The sequence below is a fragment of the Coregonus clupeaformis genome, chromosome 10, assembly GCF_020615455.1.
Source record: "Coregonus clupeaformis isolate EN_2021a chromosome 10, ASM2061545v1, whole genome shotgun sequence".
In the NCBI taxonomy this organism is placed as follows: domain Eukaryota; kingdom Metazoa; phylum Chordata; class Actinopteri; order Salmoniformes; family Salmonidae; genus Coregonus; species Coregonus clupeaformis.
Genome location: NC_059201.1, coordinates 38,911,743 through 38,933,111, shown reverse-complemented (window position 1 = coordinate 38,933,111; position 21,369 = coordinate 38,911,743). Strand labels below are relative to the sequence as shown.

The following is a 21,369-nucleotide window of genomic DNA, read 5'->3' as shown; positions in this document are numbered from 1 at the left end:
GGTTTATAAAGTGTATTATAAAAATAGATTTGGATTATGTGTTTTGACTGGCAGAGCTCCCTTTCCTGCTACTGTAATTCTACTATGGGGGTATGTTATATAAAACATATGTAATTCAGATATGCAACCCCGTTCCCCCTGTCTGGATCATCAGATGATCACTCAATGTACTGTGGGCCTCCTAATTGCTCTGAAGCCCTTTGGGAAATGCGTATGTCAGGGTTACAACAAGCAGATCAACCACCCCTTTTTTGGTTGAGGCAGTGGTACATTCCTGCACGTCCCAATGCTGAAGCCTTACCTGGATGTTGCGAGAACGGCCTCATTAGGGCAGAGATAGGGGGGTAAATGGGATCAGGGTTGGAGAGGGATTAACCTCCTAATGGTGCTCTATATAGAGCTTTGATGGTGTAATCTGCACAGTGACGACAGATTCAGCACAGCCACTGTAAGAACAAGTTCAATCTCTCTCTTCTACTGTACCACTGCTGAAAGAAAAGGACAGAAAAAATACATAAGGGATACAAAAATTAAAAGAAGAGACAAAAAGGAGCTTTATAATATAGAAGGAAATCTACTGAGGTTGACAAGCCATTAACATCATAAGAACAAGGATAACAACACCATAAACAGCAGCAATTCAACACTAAAGGGATCCAAAAAGACACAAATATGACTAAGGGAAAGGTAAAGATTTCTCTCTTTTATCAAATTACCATTTCAAAGCTGATGTGAACAGAAATTGATTGTTGTTCTAAATTTCCAATTCCAGACATATGTGGTTTTCTCTCTGATATACTATAGAATAATCATCATAGACTATACGGACAAATATTTATCTATTTCTTAAATGTTATGCTCATTCACTGTCCACTAGTCTCTGGTCACGTTCCCCTGCTCAGACGTTGCATGCATCAACCAATAGTTCCGTGCCACGTCATCGACTGTGCCGTCGGGCACCAGATTGCTATAACATATGATGTGGTTAGCTGATATGTAAAATACCTATCCAGGCGTGGTAAGATCTGGCAAGCGTCACCAACGCCTGGGCAGAGGAACACGCCCTATATGTCGACCAAACTAAGATGGCTGTCTACTGAGAGTATCCTAATCCTTATCCTATCCTAAACACTGATGAAACATGGAGGCTTGTTTACACTGATACAGCCCTCTACGTGTAGCCTATCTGGATTATCAGTAGATCACAAGGAGTTGAATGCATGAATAGAATCATGCATAGAATAGAATATAGCAATTTTATAAATTGTTTATCCTTCACCTGTTATCCTTCACTTGCCCATTTTGTCTTATAGCAGCAAAAGGAAGTTGAGTTGAAAGAAGTTGAGTTGGATGAAGTGAGTTTTATGTTATAAGAGTGCAGGGCCGGCTCTAGCCTTTTGGGGGCCCCAAGCGAGATTTGATTGGAGCCCCTCCCACCTCACGACCCAAAACATGACTCGATAGAACATTAGTTAATTTCAAGCCATGCTTCATGGCTATAGCTAGGTATGTTTCGATTAACTTGTCCAGAGATTTTTTGTCAATGTTTAGAAAGTTTGCGTAGAAAATGGATGTAACAATTGCCTGCTACAGTGCGTTTCCATTTAACTATCTCATGTCGATAAAAACTGCTGGATGTAATGATGTCACACCTAAAAAATATATTTTTTGCAAAAACCTACAGTGTTTCCATTACCCATTTAGGTAAATTGCGCATTAATAAATTGGTGACAGCCTGTATGCCCTCCCACCTATGTTTCATGTCTCATGTAGGTTGAGAAAGCAATCAGAAAAGCAAGGCGAAGCAATTCAGGCATTCTTGAAAGTCAGGACAATCCTTGTCCTGCAAAGAAACATAATTGTTCTAGTTTAAAAAAAAATTATGCAAGCAGTAGTAATTTAGAATGAAATATGGAGCGGCGTTTTATAGTTACGTGATGACATCACATGCCCTGCGTACCTTCACAATTATTCGGCAACCATAATTTATTAGAAAAACAGTTTCCATCAACATTTGTCACAATAAAGAAAGTTAGATAAAAGAAAAATACACCCCTGTGGGATAGATAAAAATGTTGTCGATCTTTAGAAAATGTCTCCTATATCAGATTTTCTTTTGCGGCATTGCTTTTGTCAAATAAACCTGGGTCAATGGAAACCTGCCTATTGTCACTCAGTGACTGACATAAGAGGAAAACTGCACATGCACTGTCAAACTTTCATCCATCCATAGCCTAAGTGTGTCTTCCATAATTATTATATATTTTTTTATTATAGCGCGTGATCTGTGTACAGGGCGAGCCGGCCCTGTACGAGTGAAGTGTTTATTAAAAGTGTATTTCAGTTTGATACTACATACAGTGAGCTCCAAAAGTATTGGGACAGGGAAAATGTTGTTGTTGTTTTGGCTCTGTACTCCAGCATTTTAAATGAAACAATGACTACGAGGTTAAAGCGCAGACTGTCGGCTTTAATTTGAGGGTATTTTCATCCATATCGGGTGAAACGTTTAGAAATTACAGCACTTCTTGGACATAGTCCCCCCATTTTAGGGGACCAAAAGTATTGAGACAAATTCACTTATGTGTATTAAAAGTAGTAAAAAGTACTTGGTCCCATATTCATAGTACGTAATGACTACATCAAGCTTGTGGAGCCACTTTTATTGTAAATAAGAATAGAATATGTTTCTAAACTCTTCTACATAAATGTGGATGCCACCATGATTACGGATAATCCTGAATGAATCGTGAATAATGATGAGTGACAAAGTTACAAACACACAAATATCATACCCCAAGACATGCGGACCTCTCACCATTACAATAACAGGGGAGGTTAGCATTTTTTTGGGGGGGGGTATGATATTTGTGCATATCATTTCAAATCCAAAGTGCTGGAGTACAGAGCCAAAACAACAACAAAATTGTCCCTGTCGCAATACTTTTGGAGCTCACTGTATATAGACTGGTATCTCTGATCATTTGTGTATCTTACCATATCCTAAGGTGACTCCAAGGACAGGCAAAGAATACCCACCCAGCTATGAAGAGGCTACTGCAGGTAATAACAAAACGTCTTTGTATCTCAACTAGTCAGTTACACAGGAATATCTCATCCTCTTCTATCAATGGACACCTTTATGGCTACAGTATGCAGTGGTCTTCTTCTTCTACACCCGGATGCACACCAACCCACACACAACCACCTTACTATAGAACAAAGACAAATGGGCAGGAAAGGGGGATACCTAATCAGTTGTACAACTGAATGCATTCAACTAAAATGTGTCTTCCGCATTTAACCCAACCCCTCTGAATCAGAGAGGTGAGGGGGGCTGCCTTAATCGACATCCACGTCATCGGCGCCCGGGACAGATGTTTAACTTGTCAGCTCGGGAATTCGATCCAGCAACCTTTCGGTTACTGGCCCAATGCTCCTACCCGCCAGGCTACCTGCCGCCTACATTGTAGCGTGTGATGTAACCAGTGTGGCAGGTAGTCTAGCGGTTAAGACTGTTGGGCCAGTAACCAAAAGGTTGCTGGTTCGAACCCCGAGCTGACTAGGTGAAAAATCTGCCAATGTGCCCTTGATAAGAGTGTCTGGATAAGAGCGTCTGCTAAATGATGTAAAATGTAAATGTCAGGGTTGAATCTTTACACATCTGCTGTTTAACCCTCGGTCTTCCTTCCTGTCAGATTATGAGGAGATACAAACCCAGTTCTCCTGGGATGACCAGGCCGTCAGGAGGATCTTCATCAGAAAGGTACTAAAACAGGGAGGGACAACCTGAATTTATAAGAAACACTTGTTTTCGTTTTCGGTTGCAAAATGTTTTGCCATGGTGTAGGCAAATGAATATGATCCAGATAATGATATTACTGTAACTGAGCTACACAGACTTTTCTAAGCATGCGACCCATGTTTAAATGCATGATCTAGCATGTAGTATAGTATTTTGAGGGTGTATCTGGGCCGGCCCCTCTTATTCCTCCTCTGGATCCTTATAGGTCTATGCCATCCTGATGATCCAACTCTTTGTGACTGTGGCCATTGTTGCGCTCTTCACATTCTGGTATGTATCATATCCAATACATTGTAAATATATCCAAAATATAAATATTCAATACATTTGATGAACATGAGCGTAACACTCTCATTTCTCCACAGTGCACCAGTGAGGTTCTACATTCAGACACACCCCCACCTGTACATGTGCTCCTAGTAAGTGACAACTAACATCTTGATTGACATGTCCTGACCTTTCCTCACCTACACAGTGAATCCCAAACCAGCCCCTCACCCCTACCAACTCGCTTGCAGGGCCCTCCGTTGTCACGTGTTGCTGACGAAACTGAGGGTGACTTCAAGATTGGTGAGGGGATCAAATAAACCCATCTATTTTGGGACACACTCGAGACTTGAATGATGCAATTCATGTTACACATTTAAATAATAAAATTAGCATGACATTCAAATAAGAAAATCCCCCCTGTCGTTTTACAAGATATAAACCTCAGTAACAGTATTTAATTAGGGATGCATTTCATATTACTCTAAATCAGACACAAAGAAATACAAGCCTCCATTATTTTGTGTGAAATAGCGCAAATTCAAAAAGAAATTGCTGCGTTATGGGATACTACTTAGCTCTGAAGCCTGCAGCTTAGCCAGAGAGGAAGAGGCGAAGCGAGACGTTTTACTGACGAAGTGAGGAGTTTTTCCTATGGAGGTCAATGAGTGTCGAATTTCGTCAACAAAAAATTTAATTGCTAATTTGCTACGTGAGGCTTATTTGATCTAATATAAGTTTCATAATGGTTAGGTTATTACGTGGACGCACGTGGCATTTCCGCAACTTACCCAAAAACGACTTTATATTGGAGTCCCACCTGCATTCCCTCTTTGAGGACATGTATTTCCATTGTTAGAGCGGTCACTCAAATATCTTGTCAATATAATAGACAATCTTTAGCGTCGCTGACTCGGTTGAAGTGATATCCGAGGGTCTAATTAGCCTGGCTGACGTGACTCACAGCACCGGGAGAGCTGTCACACAATGGTCTGGACAGGAGGCCTTTGTAAATGCAGTATTCTCTCAGAAGTTGAGCCGACACATTGATTGGTTCTCTCTTACATATTTTTTTCCTCGGGGGTTGAGACCTCTGGTTGTTTGGATTTTCAAATCCAACCATTGTAATGGAAGGGGGCATTGCGCTGGGGCTGTGTGGCTGTGCATGTTAGTGATGTGCAGGTCAGCTGTTTGTTCTCCCGCAGCTGCCCGCAATTGCTAATAACCCATCTGCAACCGCCGACTATATGTGATAAAGTGAAAATCTGAGTCCCGCACCCGACCCTAACCTGCAAATATAAAAAATGCGCTGTACAGTCAGATGGCGGAACGATATTTTGACAGGCCTTTTTAGATAGGCCTATGTTTCTCCTTATAATTTCCGACATATGGTAGGCTATTTGTTAGTCAACTTGTAATAAATCAATAGAATGAATTCTTCAGTCTAGTTGACACTGGTAAAGTTAGCTTTGTCTTTCCTCTTTCATCTCTGCTTCTTGCCTGTTATGAGTCAACCCGAACATCACTAGTGCCGGTGGGTGTTTTTGTGAGAAAGACGCAGAGGAGAACCAACCAGTAAAAGCACTGCACCCTTCATTATCGATGCATCATGCCAACAACATCAAAACAGCCTTTCCAGACTCTGAAATCAGGAGGACTTCGAATTAGGTGTTAGCCAGACTACTAATGGACTCTATGCACGCATCACTTCCGCATTGGCGTAAGGATGCTTGGGCATTTCCGGTTACCGGAAAAAAACATTAGACCGTGACAGTAGACCGTTATGATGGCAGAGATGAAGTTTACAAGGTGTTTGCTGGAGTTGCCTAAAGTATCTGTTAAATGATATACGGAGGGTCATCCAGACATCCAGTACGACACCACGTAGCAAACTGGATAAAGGCTTCAAATTTTACGTTTCTTATTTTCTTTGCAACTTTGAAGGTAATATGCTAACGCTAGCTAGCCTGAGCTAGAAGCCTTGCTTTGGTGTTTTAAGTCATGTCTCCATCCTGCTTCAGGTTAATCATGCTTTAAATAAAGTTTAATCATGTGTATATACCTCTCACTTAATGTGTTTGTACTTTTATGAAAGTATCAGGTAAAAACAGGGCTACAAATGAGATCTCTGTGAGAGCCCACTGCTACCGCTCAATGAAGAAACTAAAGCCACCACACCAGCTGAGAGTAGGACTAGATTAAGTGACACGTTCAAAGTTCTGTTGAACTTGTTCAAGGTTCCGTTCAACACATGTTTTACTCGTTTAATGTTACCACAGCTTTGATTGCCATTGCTAAGAGAACACTTTAGAATTGTAGTGGTTTTCACGATAGCTGAACAGTGGTAGCCTAATACAGACCAGGGTAGCTGAGTGGGAATTGCCATGTTTTGTTGTTGGGTCTGTTGTAAACAAATTGGAGTTTGGTTTGAAATGTAAACAATAATGAGATTACTACTTTTTCCTGACTTGATGACTGCAATGACAGTAACATATTCCACTCAGCTATTCTTCAAACTGCTGATGTTCTATTCAAAACTGTCCTGTCATCTTTACTTCTTTCTTTATAAACATATGGCCCAACTTCCTTGCTTTTGTACTTGATGTTTCTACTTTTCAAGAGGAATTAGGAGCAAAACCTTCACTCTACTGTTGTTATTGGTACTAGGCTACAATGTTGCACCACTCACCTACTGCTCTGCCAATACTGTTTGAAGGTAGGTAAATGGCACAAGACAATAGGCAAGTGGTGGGAGACAGTATAGCCAAGTGGTGCAAGACAGTAGGAAAGTGATGCAGAAAGCACAAAAGTGACACGAGACAGTAGTTGCTTACACCAGTAAAAAGTAGAAAGAACAAGTTTTGCTCCTGCTGCTGTAGACCCTCGTCTTTCAAAACCCATTAAATTATGCTTCTGTGTATTTCAGATGACATTGCGTGATTCACAGCCAGTTGTGCTTGTTAAAAGCTACTGTTCCTGTGTGGCTGGGTGTGGGATATGCAATCATTTGGTTGCATTACTATATCAGACTGCCCATTACTCTGAATGTGGCATGTCTGTCGTACCTCCTGTACTTTCGTGCACTGAAACAGAGCAGAAGTGGCATAAACCACAAACAATGGTTTGTATCATTTCAATACCAGTATTGAAATGATACAAAGTATAGTCACCCGTATGATCTTGCAGGTGGCTGGCTCTATCTGCTTCAAAAAGGCCATCAGGTGGGCATGACTTGCAAACCTGTGGGACATACGTGTTACATTTCTATATGTTAAGTGTCCATACACAACATTAAATTGCAAGCATGTTAGCATCCTTATTGACAGTTATACAACATCTTAGAACATTTGGCACTAAGGTCAGAAACTGGACCACGCACACGTCAGTCCAGTTTGCTTACTACTCTTCTCAGTATTTTAAAATACAATTAATGCGCTAGTAGATAGCCTAGATCTAGATAGTTTTAGATAGATACTTTACTCATCCCGAGGGAAATTCAAGGTTTCCAGTAGCTTACAACAACACACATCACACATGCAACATTTAAACAGATAATAATACTAGTCATTGTTGACAGCTCAAATGCATAGGCCTATATATTAAACACATTGGACATTTTAATTTACCTTGTGAAAAACCTTATGTCATCATCAGATCCAGCAAACCACTCCAAGCAGAACTTGCTGCTGATAGTTATCTCCTCAATTTGATTTCGGAGCCTTGCTATCTCTACACTAAGTTCTTAATTGTGGTCAAGGGACATATCCAGCGCAGCAGGTTCAGTACTGTTGCAGTAGTCATGGTCAGGAGGACAGTCCAATTCCACAGATGGATCATTCATGGTTTCTGTGTTGGTACGCTCGGTCCTTTCCCAAACTCCGGGCCTTGGGGCTGGAAGACTGAAATTGTTCCATTGAAACAGCACTGGAACAGCTCCCTTCTTCAGAAATGCGCCAAGCTGGAGTTGGAGGCTCTATCACATCTTCACTTAGAAAGTGTCGGCTGCAGACTCGTGTGTTTGTTGTAAGAAAGTTGAATTGTCGAATGTTAATCACCCACCGTTTATGTAATTCACTGTCTTTGGGAAAAGTAAAAAAACTAACAGAAGAATTGCATCTGGCAGACACTGTACATTGCGGCACAGAGCAGTGATGGCTGGAAGAGCTGTCATCCCGTTTTTGAAAGGACACTTTCGTACGTTTACACGTCATCGTGTTATAAGTCAAGACGAAGTATTACAAGTAAAAACATGAACATAAACATTAAGATAAACAACAACAACGACGAAAATTAACCATTTTGGATGTTTTTGACGACAAGCATTCAATGCTAGCATACGGTAGCACAGCATTCTACGATAACCGGAAGTTTACATCCATCCTGAGATTTAACCGGAAATACGTCATGCTCGCCTGTGCATATCGCCTATTAGCCCCTACACCCTCCATGATTTCCACTCCCTCAGGTTTGGGAGACTTGTGCATATGGCGGAGGCGCGCGTGAACGCGCAAATGGTGGGCTGAGGGGCAAGGGGAAGGGGGTGATTTGGGATTCAGCTATGTAATTGTGTTAATAATGAACTGGTTTCTTTTTGCTTTTCGACAGCATGATGTTCTTGGCCACCTACATCGCATTGAACTGCTGTGGTGAACAAATCAGGTAAGAGTTTCGCTCCTATGAAAATTACAATCTGGGTAGTACACAGCACTTACATAAAATCTTGACAGTCATGTCAAAAAACAGATGTTCAATAAATCAAATAGTGAATGTAGTTTTAATATGCATGAACACCAACACTTATTACACATTAAGCAGGTGTATAACACCGTAAGGTATTTATAACATTATTCATAGGTTATGGTTGTGATCATCCATAGTAAATGGTAACTTGCAATATTATAGAGTGTATTCACCAACCTGAATTCTCTGTATCTCTATAATAGGAGACAGTTTCCCTGGAACCTTGTTCTGCTGGCTCTCTTTGTGAGTATGATGAGTAACAAATATTAAACAAATAGAGAGAATAGCATGTACCCAATACTCTCCCTGCCTGTCTGTGCACCTGATTGACTCTGCTCTGTCTGCTCTCAGACTCTCAGCCTGGCCTGCATGATGGGCTTTGTGTCCAGGTAAATGACTGTGTGTGTGTGGGGGGGGATACCCAGTCAGTTGCACAACTGACTGCATTCAACCGAGTTAGTTAGGGGCTCAAATGTTGACATCAATTATTTATGAAGATAAGAATGAATTAACACATCTATCAACATCTACAAAGGATGGGTCGGATGAATGATTGATGGATTAATCAACATCTGCCTCTACTCTGTTTCTCCAGCTTCTACAACACCAAGTCTGTGGTCCTGTGTCTAGGAATCACTGCTCTGGTGTGTATGTCTGTCACCATCTTCAGCTTCCAGACCAAGGTGAGAAAAATGACCCCAATCTCCACACAAGCTTCCTACTCATTGAAACAAAAACATACAAATAATGTAAATAGTCATGAATTAAATTAGTATGTCAAATCAAATCAAATTGTATTTGCCACATGCGCCGAAAACAACAGGTGTAGACATTACAGTGAAATGCTTACTTACAAGCCCATAACCAACAATGCAGTTTAAGAAAACATAAATAAAAATAGCAAATAATTAAAGAGCAGCAGTAAAATAAAATAACAGTAGAGAGGTTATATACAGGGGGTAACGGTACAGAGTCAATGTGCGGGGGCACCGGTTAGTCGAGGTAATTGAGGTAATATGTACAGTGGGGAAAAAAAGTATTTAGTCAGCCACCAATTGTGCAAGTTCTCCCACTTAAAAAGATGAGAGAGGCCTGTAATTTTCATCATAGGTACACGTCAACTATGACAGACAAAATGAGAAAAACAATTCCAGAAAATCACATTGTAGGATTTTTCATGAATTTATTTCCAAATTATGGTGGAAAATAAGTATTTGGTCAATAACAAAAGTTTCTCAATACTTTGTTATATACCCTTTGTTGGCAATGACACAGGTCAAACGTTTTCTGTAAGTCTTCACAAGGTTTTCACACACTGTTGCTGGTATTTTGGCCCATTCCTCCATGCAGATCTCCTCTAGAGCAGTGATGTTTTGGGGCTGTCGCTGGGCAACACGGACTTTCAACTCCCCTCCAAAGATTTTCTATGGGGTTGAGATCTGGAGACTGGCTAGGCCACTCCAGGACCTTGAAATGCTTCTTACGAATCCACTCCTTCGTTGCCCGGGCGGTGTGTTTGGGATCATTGTCATGCTGAAAGACCCAGTCACGTTTCATCTTCAATGCCCTTGCTGATGGAAGGAGGTTTTCACTCAAAATCTCACGATACATGGCCCCATTCATTCTTTCCTTTACACGGATCAGTCGTCCTGGTCCCTTTGCAGAAAAGAGCCCCAAAGCATGATGTTTCCACCCCCATGCTTCACAGTAGGTATGGTGTTCTTTGGATGCAACTCAGCATTCTTTGTCCTCCAAACACGACGAGTTGAGTTTTTACCAAAAAGTTATATTTTGGTTTCATCTGACCATATAACATTCTCCCAATCCTCTTCTGGATCATCCAAATGCACTCTAGCAAACTTCAGACGGGCCTGGACATGTACTGGCTTAAGCAGGGGGACACGTCTGGCACTGCAGGATTTCAGTCCCTGGCGGTGTAGTGTGATACTGATGGTAGGCTTTGTTACTTTGGTCCCAGCGCTCTGCAGGTCATTCACTAGGTCCCCCCCGTGTGGTTCTGGGATTTTTGCTCACCGTTCTTGTGATCATTTTGACCCCACGGGGTGAGATCTTGCGTGGAGCCCCACATCGAGGGAGATTATCAGTGGTCTTGTATGTCTTCCATTTCCTAATAATTGCTCCCACAGTTGTTTTCTTCAAACCAAGCTGCTTACCTATTGCAGATTCAGTCTTCCCAGCCTGGTGCAGGTCTACAATTTTGTTTATGGTGTCCTTTGACAGCTCTTTGGTCTTGGCCATAGTGGAGTTTGGAGTGTGACTGTTTGAGGTTGTGGACAGGTGTCTTTTATACTGATAACAAGTTCAAACAGGTGCCATTAATACAGGTAACGAGTGGAGGACAGAGGAGCCTCTTAAAGAAGAAGTTACAGGTCTGTGAGAGCCAGAAATCTTGCTTGTTTGTAGGTGACCAAATACTTATTTTCCACCATAATTTGCAAATAAATTCATAAAAAATCCTACAATGTGATTTTCTGGAATTTCTTTTCTCAATTTGTCTGTCATAGTTGACGTGTACCTATGATGAAAATTACAGGCCTCTCTCATCTTTTTAAGTGGGAGAACTTGCACAATTGGTGGCTGACTAAATACTTTTTTTCCCCACTGTACATGTGGGTAGAGTTAAAGGGACTATGCATAAATAATAAACAGAGTAGCAGCAGCGTAAAAGAGGGGGTTGGGGTGGGGTGAGTGGGGGGTGGCAATGCAAATAGTCCGGGTAGCCATGATTAGCTGTTCAGGAGTCTTATGGCTTGGGGGTAGAAGCTGTTAAGAAGCCTTTTGGACCTAGACTTGGCGCTCCGGTACCGCTTGCCGTGCGGTAGCAGAGAGAACAGTCTATGACTAGGGTGGCTGGAGTCTTTGATAATTTTTAGGGCCTTCCTCTGACACCGCCTGGTATAAGGTCCTGGATGGCAGGAAGCTTGGCCCCAGTGATGTACTGGGCCGTACGCACTACCCTCTGTAGTGCCTTGCGGTCGGAGGCCAAGCAGTTGCCATACCAGGCGGTGATGCAAACAGTCAGGATGCTCTCAATTGTGCAGCTGTAGAACTTTTTGAGGATCTGAGGACCCATGCCAAATCTTTTCAGTCTCCTTAGGGGGAATAGGTTTTGTCGTGCCCTCTTCACGACTGTCTTGGTGTGTTTGGACCATGATAGTTTGTTGGTGATGTGGACACCAAGGAACTTGAAGCTCTCAACCTCTACCTGGACATAGTATACCTGTTCAGCTTCCTATCACTAGGGCCAGGAGTTTTACTTAACCACATGACCTGACCAGGAAAAACACCTACCCCTATGTATTAGTGCAGACTTTTGACAAAATGTATATATGCTACAATCAGATAGATCATGTGTGCATTTTAACAACACATCCCTATTCTCTCTCCCTTGTTTCCTACTGTAGATTGACTTCACCTCCTACCAGGGAGTCCTGTTTGTCCTGACTATGGTCATGCTGTTCTGTTGCATCATACTCTCCATCGTCATCCCCTTTGGATATGTAAGTAGCCCGTCTGCCTGCTTAGCTTCCATTAACAGTTGACACTGTAAATAAGGACAATTAGGTCACATGATGGTGTAATGAGCATGTGTACCTTTCCAGAAGGAGATAAGCATAGTTGTGAGTGACTCTGATAGTGAGTTTATATATAGAGTGACGGTAAGGCTTTTGGCCCTCACTCGCCCCATTTGGGTGGGTAGCATACTAACATGTACAAGAATGATTAGTCTTGGGTATTCTCTTAAAGGGATCGTTCGGGATTTTGGCAATGAATCCCGGTATCTTCTTTCCCAGAGTCAGATGAACTCGTGGATATAATTTTTTACGTCTCTGCATCCATTATGCAGGAAGTTAGAGGTAATTTTGCGAGCTTCCTGCATACTGGACACAGATACATTAAAATGGTATCGACTAGTTAATCTGACTCTGGGGAAGTAGATAAAGGGCTTCATTACCAAAATCCCAAACTATCCCTTTAGTCTTGTGAGATGATTATAAGCCAGTGTCTTTCCTAAATAAGTGGCCTATCCTCCTTAGCGCTGTTTGATAAAATTCTTACCGTCCGCCACAGGTGCCCTGGTTACAAGCCATCTACGCTGTGATAGGAGCTATCCTCTTCACTCTGGTGAGTGGCAAATATTCAACACGCATTCATCATTGGGAAGGCCCAGAGTTTTTCTTGGTCAAGGTCACATGGTCAGGACAAATTCCTGGCCCTAATCATTAGGTTACAGTCTGTAGCGAAATGGTTTGATCTCAACATCTCCCTCTCTCCCTCCCACCCCCCACCCTCCTCCCCCACTCTCTCTTTCTCTCTTAGTTTCTGGCATTTGATACCCAGCTGCTGATAGGCAACAAGCGCTACACTATGAGTCCAGAGGAGTACGTCTTTGCCACCCTGAACCTCTACCTGGACATAGTATACCTGTTCAGCTTCCTACTGTCATGTTTTGGAGGGGGCCGCGACTAATTAGTCTGTCTACCCGTCTGTCTCTCAATCTGTTGGGAAACATAAAAACATCTATCAAACTAGATGTCTGTCTATTTCTCATTTAGACCACATGGGTGTTTTGGCTCTCTACACTCCCTCAGCCCAATCTCCCTCAACCTTAGAACTTAAAGTGGCACTCCAGTCTACTTTTCACCTCATTTAACACCCGGGGGGGAGAGGGCCTTCCTCTTTTGTTCACTATTGCGCCTCTATTTTTCTTCAAGCAAGGGGGAGGCTGATGACATCACTAATTCCCATCAGACCAACTCCTTGAATGTCCTACTTCCTTGAAGTTTGCAGTTATGTTTAAAAAACACTATTTTTCTCAAAACATTTTTTTTTTACCCTTTATTGTGTGTACTTTACTGTATTTATACTTGGGATTTCGCTTTTCAACAGTAAAAGTTCAAAAATTGCTGGAGGACGTCTTTAAGAGCTTATTTCATTTCTGTCTTCTCAAACAACCCTGGCTCTTCTGTGATAAAAAATAGGATATTTCTCACGTTCCATAGTCTCTCGTCCTGACAGGCTGTTTACCTTTAAATTGAGTAGCTGGCCAGAGAACACGCAATATTTGGTTCTGGGTACCGAAATTGCATACCTCACCTTATTTATGGTGAGTTAATACCTAGAACCTAGAACAGTAGGAGAGCAGGTCAGCTTTGGGGGAAAAAACTAATCTGGCCATTACTTAAAAGGGCACTTGTAGTGTGTTTGTCTACTGCTCTGTATTATAACATTTTGGATACGAAAGCACATAATGATAAACAGCATTAACATTTTGAGTCACAGAATGTTGATGACACTGAGCTTATACTAAGACAGTATAATACTTGAACTTATTGTTATTTCTAGACTTCAGGGAAACCTATTTCTAGCTCGTCTGTCATCAACTCAGCTCAAAGAAAACACGTTACCATTGATACTGTATCTTTAAAGCATGCTATCTTTCTGTAAATATACCTCTTTCCTGTTTTCCTAAACTATCACATTGATTCAGGAAACCTTTGGCACTCAGCAGGGTTGAGTTTAATTGTCTTAATTATAGTTTTGATATGACAGAGTATCTTCAGATATGTTTGCTAGATTACATTTTATTGTCAGTTATTTTGTCAATTTTTACAGATTCTGATCTGGATCAAATACATTGCAAAGGTTCCAGGTATGGAAAGATAGTTTGACAAGATCAGCAGTGTAATGTTTAATTTTTGTTTTGTTTCTTAGAAATAAACAATATTTTCCAAACTACAATGTGGTTAGAGTAGTTTCTATATGGGCATGAAGGCTCTATATCTTGTACGGATTGCTTTTATTCACATTTAGCTACACAGATACATACCCAGATACATACAGAATGACTTAAAATCAAAAGGGAAGAAGTGTAATTAACGATCATATTAGATCCTACAATTGGTTTATCAGTTGCAAGTTCTATTGTGACTTCTCTGTGAGGTTAATGTATAGCCTTTTGAATGCAGTATCATTATTACAATGTCAAGGCTTGGTCAAAAAAATTATGTTTGGAAGTTACTATGATCAGCCAAAGAGAAAGGAGCTTGCACCTTTTCAATGGATATCAAACACTTTGGTTACCACATTGAAAAATGTATATGTACCACATTGACAAACATAATACGATTTGCTCAACACTAAAATAAACTTGGAATTTATGTAACTGACTTGTCTTTCTTTCAATTGTATTCTAAGAATTTAGGTAATAACCTTTTGGAACACAGATACAGCCATAAAAAATAAAAATAAAATAATTAAAAAAGAACATTGACATATTCAAATTCAAAGAGTAAAACAAAGAAAGAAAGTAAATGTTTTTTTTAAATGAATGAAAAACAAGAGTTACAGAGACTTGAGCAACTCTGGCACAGGAAGACGAAAATAGCCAAGTGGCTAGCCAGCTAACTGGCAAACTAACCAAATATCAAAACCTCTCTCCTCTAATAAACTGTACAAAATGAGTTCTTATATAAATAAGGAAAATGTTTACAAGCAGTGAGAGAGATGAGACAGTTGTATGTTGAAAATGTCCGATTTTTGGCGATTTACCCAAGAGATTACAAAACGACTCAAAGAGTACAACTTTCACAAAATGTATCTCAAATGTAGTTTTATAATTTGTTAATGTTAACTATACTTGAATCTGATCTACTATTGATTTCTAGGTTAAAGAAAGACATTTTTAAACATCCACTGTGGCTCCCATCTATCCACTGCTCGGACATCCCATTTTAGCAGCAAAACATTTAGAAACTATGAAATAAGCCATATGATCTGGACAACAAGCGAGGACAGGAGAATACAAGGTATTAGGGTTTTACTTTACATAAACATGGATTGAAAATAAGTGCAAGTGAAACCTTTGTTGCACATCTTGTTTTTGCTCGTATTCCTTGGTATTATAAGATACCTGTCAAAGGTACGCACCAAGGAAACATACAATAGCCTCAAATGTGCTCTCTCAGACAATGATTTACAGGTAATTGTAGTTAGTTGTAACTTAAAGTGAGAGTTTACTCCAAAATCGAAATTTCGATCTACAGAACAGATGGACATTATACCGCTTTTGAGGTCTGAAGACAACTGACAAATAATAGATTTTGGATCACTTTAACACAATTCATCATAACACAATGGATTACCTGACTAGTACTACATGCTCACAAGGAATTGAGTGTCATATCATTATTTGCTCCCCCCATAAAACTGCAATAAGCAAGTTGTCAAATCTGAAAAACTGATTCAATGAACAAGACTGAAGTGTAACATTTCATAATTTCAAAACCACATTTTTTCATATTTAAAGTGATGGCTGATACATGGACTATCAGTTTATTACAATAGAAAATAAAACCATGACATTTTCCTTCATGAGGTGCACTGGATCTGAAAACATGTAAGTAATCGCTTTTGTATTATCTGGACAGCTCACAAGACATCAACAAAACACTCACATCAACAGAAGTGGAAACAGGAACAAACAATGGTCTTGACATGAGCTCAACCAAAAAAAAGAGCAGAAAATAGTCCTAATATTTACAGAAAGATAGATAAATGCTGAGCTCTCATCATCAACACTAAAAAACCAAAGTAGACCCATTGCTCTGTTCTCTGTATTAAAATTACAGTACCATATACTGGTCTTCATCTGGATGTCCCAAACCGAAACAAGCATATGTCGATAAATGAAGCACATATCTATGGATCTCTATTCAACAATACATTTATTCAGAACCTAAAGGAAACATATTGCTTGTTCACCACTTACCAGGGAACTGCCACTTTGCGAAGATGTTACTATAGCATTACTTTAGCTATGTATGCCAATATGGGTGAGAAAGGCATGTTCTCCAAGACTGATACTCTGACAGACAGCTTTGCTGACAGGTGGATGGCTTCATCATCTTTGGTGTTGCAGACATAAATAAATCATTAACAACGTTTTGTAGGGTGAAGAGCGAGGTATAGAGATAGACAAGGAAGAAGAAACAGTATATATGATGTAATTAATACTGAAAAATGACAAAAACCCAAGATCCAGTGTGATGGGGGGATGTTTACTAGGGTAACACTAGGTTTTAACAAGGCATGGTTAAACTCAGTCCTTTATAATATTATGGCAACATCTGATATTGATGGCATCAGTATGATATTTTCTTGACCATACCCTCAACCATAACTGAAACAGAATAGCCTTCAATGAGGAGAAAGAGGCTTCCCCCTTCTTAAATAGGGCTGATCTGCCTGGTTACAGTTAAGGCTTAGAAACACTTTGGTCTGAATTCCTAACGAAATCCGCCAAGTTTATGCATTTTTGTCTTTGTTGAAACAAGAAACAATTCATCCAAGGTTTAGTTAACTTCTGTGGAACAGTTTGTTATGGAACAGTTTTAACCGGCACTTTCATATTATGTTAGGTGTTTTCTGGATAACATCCTCATTTTCTCTGACAGATACAACGGAATGAGTTTACACTAGACTAGATGTACATCTCCACTGGATTGATCTGGGCTGGTGGGCAAGGTTGTCATAGAGTTTCATTGAGTGTCTCTAGGATAGACGTGGACGTGTTTTAGTTGAAGCCTATTTCACACAGGCCTGAAAAACAATATCAGAGTGAACAACACAGTGCTCTGGAACGGAAATGAACATGAAGAAACATAAAATCATCTCTTAGTTTGCATGGACCATGTGCAAATGCACAAACTCAACAACACAATAAAAAATTCCTATGAATCTCTTATAAAAGAAAAAAGCTAAAATCTAAACTTTTTCCCTACTGCTAAGATCTAAATTACTTTGAAAATAAAATAAATCAAAAACAACGTTTTACAACATCAATGACAACAAAAGGCATGACAGCTCAGAAGGGTTCAAGTGAAAGCCCAAAAGAGAGAAAACATACTTTACTTCTTTCTACAAAAAAATGTAATCAAATTAATTGACAGTCAGGAATTAAAACTCAGGAGACAACAGCAGCATTGAGAAAGACTTGCAGCTCCCTTTCTCAACAATAAAGGACTCTTAAGGACTCTTCTTAGTCCTACTTCTCCCCTCATTGCTTTGCTTTTTAATTTATTTGTTTTAGCTATTTTGCACTATTTTGTATACATATTTCAAAACTAAGGCATGTCCACTTATTTGTTTGTCTACTTTGTACAAAAGGTGAAATTCCCTATAGACATCTGAACAGCTACCAGAACAAAACCGCTTAAAACCACTTCTTATGGACACTGGTGTGACATGGACCCTAGCACAAACCAGGTCAACTATTTTGTATAATATTTATTATATTATCTATGAATCCAATAATAATTTCATTGAATAAATGTACTGTAGGTAATAATGTCAAAAGAGTTTGCATTTTATGCACTGTCTTACTTTACCTTTGAAGGTAGAGGGAGGACCTTGTTATTGTATAGTATAGTAATAGTAATTAATTTACTAAATGTTGAAAATAATATTGTAACAATTCATTTTGTCTCAAGTTTTTAGAGACAGAAGGTGACATTTGGATGTGTCATATTACATGACACCCTAAAAGAAATTAAAAAAAAATTTTCTTTTTGAATAATGTAGCTCCTATTTAACAAGTATGAATTATTTTCTAAGTGGTATCATGTTTATTGCCAGTGTTTGGCATTTACCAGATTTGTTAAATAAAGAATTTCATTAAATAAAATGTACATAAAAGCAATTGACATGTTTGAAAATTACTAAATATCTAAAAATAGAACTATGATGTACATATAAATAAGAATGATCATGATTGTCCTCTGCTCATAACACATTCTGAGTGTTTATAAGTGAATGCTTTATAAGGTTTAAGTTTGACTTGATTTTAAATAATCTATAAATAATTAATGTTACCATCTGCCAGTGAGTTAACTGAACTTAGCCTTACTGGATTAGTTTTAGGGAGAAGTAGCTTTAAACGGTTTGTTTTGCATTTTCCGTACTTAAAAGTATCCTACACCAGAAACATTAAACAAACTAAATGTGTATTATTATTATTTTTATGTACAAAATATTGTCAAACTGCTGTGAACAGAATTTCAAAAAACAGACATAAAAATGTTAAAATTAAAGTTAGCATATTTTACCCAAAAATAAAAAAGACACATTGTGTTGTAATTATTTTCCTTGTATCACTCTGAAACTCCAGAATGCTTTTAAAAAAATAAGAATTTGTTATATTACGTGGACAAAAATAACGTTCTGTGTCTTTTCCCCCTTTCCTAATTTGTTTCTTTGTTCAACTTTCTTGTTTCTTTTTTTCAGTTATCAAAAGAGATCAAAGTTTCCATTGCAGAAGGCTCCCACCTTTGGTTGATTGACTCTTGAAGAAGAGAGAGGAAATGTCCAGACAAAATAAGCGTGTCAACTTATTTTTCAAAGCACACACGTGTTCCTTTTGTCAACGGTGTTCAAGTCCGGTGCTTGGTGTTGATGTGTAGAGCTCTGTTATCCTCTTATTGAGAAGCAACCCTCTGTGGTTCAGTCAACAAGATGGCCTCCTGACCACGAGCTGCAACACACACACACATACCTCTGTCACACTACACCTTTTACATAATAGATGTAACATACAATATTTCCTAAGTCTACATACTTTCCATATCATAATTTATCTGTGTAAATCAGTATATTTCCAGAATACTGATCAATAAATTAACTCAGAAATAAATGTTTTTCTTGATGGTGGTCAATATCTGACACGCTTTTTTTTTTTAGTGAACTAACAAATTGGCTCCTGCATGCAATGTTCTGACATGGAGCTGGATATAAGTAGTAATGTACACTGAAACTAAGGTAGCAAATACAGTGGGGTCCGAAATGATTAACACCCTTGATCAATAATGACTGTATAAAGTAAATAATTCAAATACTGAGCTATATTGTATGAAAGGAAAATGGGATCAAACTTTTGACTACTTTATTTCTAAGAATCTTTAGAGGTGTCAATCATTTTTACCCCTACCTTTTGAGAAAGTAGTAAAGTAGTAAACAAAATCTCTTTCTCTGATAAATTGTATTAGTATAAAATATAAATTTCCCCATTTTTTGAGCATACAATGTAGCTCAGTATTGGACTTATTTATTTTACACAGTGATTATTGCTCATCTTTATCAAGAGTATCAATAATTTCGGACCCCTCTGTATATAGGGCGGCAGGTAGCTTAGTGGGTAAGAGTGTAGTGCCAGTAACCGAAAGGTCGCTGGTTCTAATCCCTGAGCCGACTAGGTGAAAAATCTTAACCCTAATTGCTGATGTAAGTCACTCTGGATAAGAGCGTCTGCTAAATGACTTAAATGTATATGCACAGAGAGGTGTTGCAGCTTAAAACTTAATTAAAAGTGTCTTCCATGCCTTAAGGAGGGCACAGGAGAGCTGATGTTTGACATAATCCTACCTTAGCTTCACTTGGTGTGCTGGTAGGAGTAGTTTGTGTGTTCTGCAGGTGTCTCCATAGCAACCTGTTGCTGTTGTCCTCCGTTCTCCTTCAAGTAAAGGAAGGAAATGGAGTGGAACAGTAGCAATAGGTCCCTGAGTTGAAAACTCTGCTTAAGGAATTGTTTGTTTTTTGTAAAAGAAACACCTCTTTGTCATCCCCTTGAAGGGATACTTCAGGATTTTTATGTCTCTGCATCCAGTATGAAGGAAGTTAGAGGTAGTTTCGCGAGCCACTGCTAACTAGCGTTAGCGCAATGACAGGAAGTCTATGATATCTACTAGCATGCTATCGGTTACCATAGACTTCCAGTCATTGTGCTAACTCTAGGCAATTTCTCTAACACTAACTGCACGCAGAGACATACAAATGGTATCCACAAGTTCATCTGACACTGGGGAAGTAGATAAAGTAAATAAAGGGCTTCATTGCCAAAATCCTGAAGTATCCCTTGAATTAGTTCTGTATAGTTAATGCTTATGGTGTTGGTTCGGGTCATACCTCTACAGGGACACTGGAGGGAGGCACTGGTTGGTACTGGGGGATGTATGTCCCCTGCATAGTTGTGTTGGCAGGCATATACTGTGACAGGACGAGAAGAGAAGAAACCATCAGTCATTATTACTGTGTAGAGATCCAACGTCAACAGGCCTCACAACATCATGCAACTGAGACATAGGCAACTGCTTTTCTTTTCACTTTCAACTGAGACTAAGGGACCAAAGCAGAGGGGGTAGAGTGAGTATATGTGGGTTGTTGAAGGAAGTGGAGGGGGAGATGGAGTGGGTATCGGTAGGGTACTAACCGTGCCTGTGCTGCCCAGGGATAGGTGGCTGAGCTGCTGAGTCATGGGGCCCATCATGGAGGTGGGCTGGATAGACATGGCATGGTCCATGGTTGGAGTCAGGACTGTGCCCTGGGAGAGAGGGAAAGGGAGGGAGAGAAAGAGGGTGAGTGGAGACAGAGATAAGTGGAGAGAGGAAGACAGATTAAGAGGGAGGGAGAGAGAAAAGAGAAGGACAGGAAGCCAAGAAATAGAGATAGAGAGGGAGAGAGGGGAAGAGAAAGAGAGAGAGGAA

The 21,369-nt window shown here is 39.7% G+C and overlaps 1 protein-coding gene and 1 pseudogene across 4 annotated transcripts in view; one reads left to right on the top strand and one right to left on the bottom strand.

Moving 5' to 3' along the window:
- The first annotated feature begins 427 nt into the window (after positions 1-427).
- On the top strand, positions 428-13,267 carry LOC121575192 (annotated as a pseudogene).
- A 1,349-nt stretch (positions 13,268-14,616) lies between these two features.
- The window catches only part of LOC121575191 (RNA-binding motif, single-stranded-interacting protein 2), a 55,126-nt gene continuing 48,373 nt past the window's right edge, over positions 14,617-21,369 (bottom strand). For 3 of the 4 annotated variants that reach the window (XM_041888140.2, XM_041888139.2, XM_041888142.2), the window contains exons 11-14: positions 21,096-21,206; positions 20,792-20,872; positions 20,252-20,339; positions 14,617-19,364 (exon numbers count right to left, since the gene is read on the bottom strand). In XM_041888140.2, coding sequence (XP_041744074.1) covers positions 20,259-20,339; positions 20,792-20,872; positions 21,096-21,206 — 273 coding nt within the window. In that variant the 3' untranslated portion in view covers positions 14,617-19,364; positions 20,252-20,258. The remainder of the gene's footprint in view (positions 19,365-20,251; positions 20,340-20,791; positions 20,873-21,095; positions 21,207-21,369) is intronic. The other variant, XM_041888141.2, reaches the window with a different exon arrangement.